This window comes from Cotesia typhae, unplaced genomic scaffold (assembly GCF_013202065.1).
Source record: "Cotesia typhae breed Kobodo isofemale line unplaced genomic scaffold, CoteBio_Ctyphae contig_4, whole genome shotgun sequence".
NCBI classification, from domain to species: Eukaryota; Metazoa; Arthropoda; class Insecta; order Hymenoptera; family Braconidae; genus Cotesia; species Cotesia typhae.
In genome coordinates this window covers 778,729-785,353 of record NW_027423748.1, presented here as the reverse complement: position 1 = coordinate 785,353, position 6,625 = coordinate 778,729, and the positions used below count along the sequence as shown (strand labels likewise).

The 6,625-nt window shown below is 35.6% G+C and overlaps 2 protein-coding genes across 2 annotated transcripts; both read left to right on the top strand.

Moving 5' to 3' along the window:
- The first annotated feature begins 1,596 nt into the window (after positions 1-1,596).
- Positions 1,597-3,240, top strand: LOC141527389 (uncharacterized). The gene has a single exon (XM_074242813.1). It carries the CDS (start codon positions 1,597-1,599, stop codon positions 3,238-3,240), a length of 1,644 nt encoding a protein of 547 aa, XP_074098914.1.
- Positions 3,241-3,418: 178 nt separating this feature from the next.
- LOC141527387 (uncharacterized) lies at positions 3,419-5,185 on the top strand. Its single transcript, XM_074242812.1, has one exon. The coding sequence runs from the start codon at positions 3,419-3,421 to the stop codon at positions 5,183-5,185; it is 1,767 nt and encodes a 588-aa protein (XP_074098913.1).
- Positions 5,186-6,625: the final 1,440 nt, after the last annotated feature.

Here is a 6,625-nt window from a genome sequence, read left to right as displayed (position 1 = left end):
TCGTTCAAAAAAGCCCATTAGTTTTAGGTCAGGTGTGGGAGACCGTTCGTTAAGAAAAGCCCATCTAGTTTTAAGCAGGTGTGGGAGACCGTTCGTTCAAAAATGCCCGTCTAGTCATCGTATCGTCGTTGGAAGGTTCATTGTAAATATCGTTTTATTTCGCAGTTGTTCTCCGCGTCGTTAGATTATAAGTGTGTGAGTGAGCGCTTAAATTTGTTAAGTTTGTTAAATTTTTATTGTTAATAAATATCGATATATTGTTAATTAAGATTTTATTATTCAACAGCACCTTCCTCCACTCTCTCTACCCTAAGATAAGTTTTCTCAGCTCTGGACCGGTTCCAGGAACCGTGATTAATAATCCTGGTGGCGCCCTGATAATTTTTATTGTTGTTAGTTTTGTTTAGTTAATTATATAATTGATTAGGGGCCAACCTGAGCAGGTAAAACTGTTACAATATATTTAATTATCATTTATTTATTGTTATGATAATATAATTTTTTAAACTATTTTTTCAATTAAATTCCATCACCATATCAACCTAAGTTCAAATAAAATTTTGTTTATTTACATTTTATAATAATTATTCACCAATGGATTCTGAGATTTCTTTAAAAGTTGTACATATTCTCGGTGATGGCGCGTGTCTTTTTTCTTCAATATCGTATTTATTGTATGGCACTATGTCAAAAAGTGCTCTTATTAGAAATCAGATCGTGCATCATGTATCCAACAACTGGCACAGGTTCAAATATTTTACTCAGCAAGAATCTGGTGAACCTTATGGTACTAAACGTTTGTACTTCGAGGACATGTCGAAGCCTTATACACAAGGATCTCTTTGTGAAGTTAAAGCGGCGGCAGAGTTGTTTCCATATCAGTTTCAAGTATATCAAGATGGCTGTCTCAGGGCTCTGTTTGGTGAACCATCAGATGGAATTAAAAGACTCAGGTTTACTGGAAACCACAACAACGGTCATTATGACGTTTTAGTTCCATTATTTGAACCAATAAGTATTGATAATACTCAACCATCAAACAATCTTGATCAAAATCTTGAAATAGAGACCGAAGATGTAACAAATCTGTCTTCCTCTCAATTAACTTCTGACACAACTTTCTTGAGTAGTGATGGATCTGCTTTTGTGACTGAAATATCAATACGATCCAAAAGTGGAACAAAACGAAGAAAAAGATTTTCTAGCGCAATCAGAGCTAAACAACTGAAAAAAGCTGCTTCAAAATATACAAAAAACCAAAGAGAAGTTCATAGAGAGGCCGCTAGAAAATATAATGAAAGTCATCCTGAAATCTTAAAACAAGCCACCCAAACATATCGTCAAACTCATCCTGATGTAGTGAAAAAAATTCACAAGGCGTACAACGAAAAAAATCCACACGTCAATCGAGCAGCTACTGCCAAATATCATGAAAAGAGATCAAAATCTAAATTATTGTCCTGGACTTCTAAACATTTGTCCGGTTTCAAGTACGATAGTAGAATAAATTACTCAAATGATAAAATTGTCAATCTTGGTCCACGTTCTCCTTGCCAATGGTGTCATGCTCTGAAATGAAAAGATGAGACTCAAGGAATGTGCTGCAGTAGTGGTAAAGTCCAACTTTCTAAGATTGGTCCCTATCCTGAATCTTTACACAGCCTATTGACTCATCAGAATCCACTATCAGAACATTTTCTGAAAAATGCCCGTAAGTATAATGGATGTTTTCAAATGACATCTTTTGGAGCCAAAGAGGTAAGAGAAGGAAATTTTATGCCAACTTTCAAAGTTCAAGGGCAGGTTTATCACAAAATAGGCAGCTTGATGTCTGAACCTAATCAAAAGCCTTGTTTTCTTCAAATATACTTTGTTGGTGATGAATGTCATGAAAGAGACATCCGTTGTGGAATTTATCCTGGCGTTTATCCGGAATTAGTTCATCAACTGCAGAAGTTGTTACATCAGCATAACAAATATCTTCAGGATTTTAAGGCTGCAATAGATTCAATTCCTAAAGATCAAAAAGACTTCAAAGTAATAATTAATGCTGACAGAAAACCGGCTGGAGAACATAAGGGCCGTTTTAATGCTCCTCAAGCAAAAGAAGTTGCAGTTCTAATTGTCGGACAGGATTTCGAAAAAAGAGACATTGTTCTTCATAGTAGAGACAATAAGTTGATGCGAATTAGTGAAACACACTGCTCATATGATGCTTTACAATATCCTTTGATGTTCTGTTATGGAGAAGATGGCTATCACATCAACATATCTAAGCGTGACGAGAGGACTAAACTGCCTCTCGATAAGACAGTATCTGCTTCAGAATTTTACAGCTTTAGGATTATGGAGCGTGAGAGTGAAGTGTGCTATTTATTGCGATTCCGCAATCTTTTAAATCAATTTTTAGTTGACATGTACGCAAAAATTGAGACTGAAAGACTTAACTATGTTCGTAACAACCAAAAAAAACTGAGAAGTGAAGAATACGTTCACTTGAAAGATGCTTTGTCAAAAAATGATGAACAATTATCAACAATGGGAAAAATGGTTGTGTTGCCTTCTTCTTTTACTGGAGGACCCCGTTACATGCATGAGCGAACTCAAGATGCAATGACATATGTACGTCATTATGGACGGCCAGATTTATTTATAACATTCACCTGCAATCCTAAGTGGCCGGAAATAACGCAGCTTTTGAGTGAAGGTCAACAGTCTCATGATAGACATGACATCGTAGCGAGGGTTTTCAATGTGAAAGTGAAACATATGATAAAACTTCTTACAGTAGGTCGTATCTTTGGTGACACGAGGTGTCACATGTACACCATAGAATGGCAAAAACGTGGACTCCCTCATGTTCGTATTCTATTATGGTTAGAAGAGAAAATGAGACCAGAGTCTATTGACCAAATTATCTGCGCTGAGTTACCTGATCCAGACATAAATCCAGATCTTTATCAAATTATCAAGACAACAATGGTTCACGGTCGATGTGGATCTTTCAATTTAAAATCACCCTGTGTGGTTGATGGTAAGTGCACAAAAAATGACCCCAAGGAATTTTTAAAAGAAACTCAAACAGGAGATGACGGATATCCCAAGTATCGTAGACGATCACCAGCAGACGGAGGAAAAACTTTCAAACTTAACGGAGTTGAAATCGACAACCGATGGATAGTGCCGTACAATCCCGTTCTATCCCATACTTTTGGGGCTCATGTTAATGTTGAGTTGTAACTCTGTAAAATCCATAAAATACATCTGTAATTATTTAAATAAAGGATCTGACCAAGCATCGTTCACCGTTCAGGATCTTGATGAGGTGACGAACTACCAGGCGGGACGTTACATCAGTAGCTCTGAAGCAGCCTGGCGAATATTTCGTTTTCCTATTCATGACAGGTTTCCTTCGGTGATGCATCTTGCCGTACATCTTGAAAATGGTCAAAGAATTTATTTTACTGAGCAAGATGTGGTTGACAAAGTAATTAATCCAAAAAAAACAACACTAATGGCTTTTTTTGAGCTTTGCCAAGTTGATGACTTTGCAAAAACTCTTTTGTATGTTGAAGTTCCAGCTTATTACGTATGGAAAAATAACCGATTTGATAGAAGAAAAAAAGATAAGGTTGTTTCAAGTTATTTAGGAGTCAAGAAAGATCAAGTTTTAGGTAGAGTTTATACCGTGCATCCCGGAAATACTGAATGTTATCACCTGCGTCTTCTCTTATATGAGATTCGAGGTCCTACATCATTTTCTGCTTTGAAACCTGTTGATGGAGTGATTCATCCATCATTTCAAGCAGCATGTAGAGCACTTGGTCTTCTAGAAGATGATGCTAATTGGTATCGCACTCTGGATGAAGCTTGCATCTCTGATTCGCCCTACAAGATCCGTGAGCTGTTTGCCATTATGTTAGTTTTTTGTCATGTTGACGACCCACCAAAATTATGGGAGAAATATCGAGATTATTTTTCAGAAGATATTAAGAGAGAGGTAGAACGACACGGTGGAGATGTTGAGTTGTTACTTGACGTTATTTACAACAAATGTCTCATACTACTTGAAGATACTGTTATATCAATGTCTGGAAAAACACTTCTTCAGTTCGGTCTTCACTCTCCAACCCGAGATGAAAGGTTTATTGTCCCTAATCGTCAATATTTGCGTGAATTGGCTTACGACACCGTCTATTTAACTAAAGTTTTAGCAGAAAATGTTCTTAAATTAAATCTAGAACAGGACAAAGTTTACAATGAAATTTTAAATTCAATTATATCTGATTCTGGGCAGTTGTATTTTCTTGATGCTCCAGGTTGCACTGGAAAAACGTTTTTAATCAATTTACTGCTTGCGAAAATCAGGAGTGAAATAAACATCGCTATAGCCGTAGCTTCTTCAGGAATTGCGGCGACTTTGATAGACGGAGGTAAAACAGCTCACTCTGCCTTTAAATTACCTCTCAATTTAGGTTATTCTGAGTCTCCACTTTGTAACATCTCTAAACAGAGTAATATGGCTCATGTGCTGCGAGAAGCAAAAATTATTATCTGGGACGAGTGCACTATGGCTCACAAAAATGGTATTGAAGCTCTAATTAGATTGCTCCAAGACATTAGAGGTTGCGACCGAATTATGGGAGGAGTAATTGTTCTCTTGGCCGGTGATTTTAGACAAACTTTGCCTGTTGTGCTACGAGGAACACGTGCAGATGAAGTTAAAGCCTGTATCAAGTCATCAATTTTATGGCCTTCGGTCAAAGTTCTATCTTTGACCATCAATATGCGTGTTCATCTTCAGCCAAATTCGAAAGCAGAAGAGTTTTCAAAAATACTGATTGATATAGGTGATGGCAAAATTCCGGAAGAAGACGGAAGAATAAACGTGTCCTATATTAATTGTGAAACTGTCCTAGATTTAATCACCTTGACTGACAAAATATACCCGAATATTGAAAAAGCTGGCGACAATTGTAATTCATGGTTAAAGGAAAGAGCCATCCTCACACCAACCAATGAACAAGTCAATTGTATTAACAACTTTTTGCTGGAGAAACTGCCAACTGAGCAAGTAAGATATGAATCGGTGGACAAAGTACTGGAGGATGAAGAAGCTGTCCACTATCCTGTTGAATTCTTACACACTCTCAATCCACCAGGGATACCACCTCGTGTTCTTTAACTCAAGATTGGCACTCCAATAATGTTGCTCCGCAATTTAAATCCGCCAAAATTATGTAATGGTACCAGGCTTCAAGTCAAGGTCTTACAAAAAAATGTCATTGAAGCCATGATTTTCACCGGAAAATATGAAGGAGAAACTGTATTCATTCCAAGGATTCCTCTGATCGCATCAGATTACCACTTCGAATTTAAACGTCTGCAATTTCCTGTCAAAGTTTGTTATGCCATGACGATTAACAAGGCACAAGGGCAGAGTTTAAAGATGACTGGTATTGATTTAAGAAATGACTGTTTCTCTCATGGCCAACTATACGTGGCATGCTCAAGAGTAAGTTCACCTGACTTACAAGAATGACAGCTTGGTCATTCTTCAACCAATAGGAAAAACGAAAAATGTTGTATATAAAGAAGTTTTAAGTATTCAAATTTCGATTTTTGAGTATATTAATAATTATTTCTTTAAATTAGATCGATAGAATCAGAAAATAAACAGTAATCCAATCAATAAATATTAAAATTTCAAAAATTTTTTGGATCTACCGCTAGAGTGGTTTTTAATTCAATTATTTTAAATATTTTATCTATATAATAATTTCTTTTTACTGTAACAAGAGAAATGTTTATCAAGCTTTCAATTTTGTTTAGTGTTAATTGATTGGATACATTTATAAATTGCCAAAGAATAGATATAATAAACAATATATTTTAATAACTTTCAGGTTTATTGTAAAGCTAAAACTATGAATAATGTGATTTTTGGATTTTAATTTACGTTTCTAATATACAAAATTAGTAATCAAAAAAATTTTTAAACTATGAAAATAATAGTATAAAAATAAGAACAATGCTAAAATAGAAAATGCTAGCAATATGCTGAAAAGTTCATAGTTTTAAATTTATAACTGATGTTCATTTAGAATTAGTTAATAAAAAAGATATAAGTTAAATTACTGTCTTTTTATTTAGCACGACAGAGTATTGATGCCCAGGTTTAAGTTGTTTATATCCAATCTATATTTATATAGATTTGATATGTGTAACAAATTCTAAACTTGATGGCATTGACACTCACGTCGATCCATGGTGTAGGCCTACTGGGGATCCCGCCATGTAAAAAAATGGGAACGCATCGTACGACACAGTACCTCCATGGTGATGTGGAAAGCTGTGTTATTTATTATTTTAAGTCATATAAATCGATAAGACCCTAAGTAGTGAAAGGTGTGTTAATTTCGTAAAATCCGTTCATGATATATAATTAGGAAGCTAGATAACACAATTTAATATTTCTTTCAGTTGGCATGTATTTTATGCCACGCGAAGCGGGCGGGTAACGGCTAGTTATATATGTCGGATTAGCGTTGGGTTGAGATGAACTCTCGCTGCCATTATTATTGTTGGACATTTTATTGTGAATTTAATGGTACAACGTCACAGG

Bases quoted from the DNA above. Each gene is read 5' to 3' on its own strand.
- LOC141527389 (XM_074242813.1), top strand. From the start codon at position 1,597: ATGTGCTGCAGTAGTGGTAAAGTCCAACTTTCTAAGATTGGTCCCTAT.
- LOC141527387 (XM_074242812.1), top strand. From the start codon at position 3,419: ATGCATCTTGCCGTACATCTTGAAAATGGTCAAAGAATTTATTTTACT.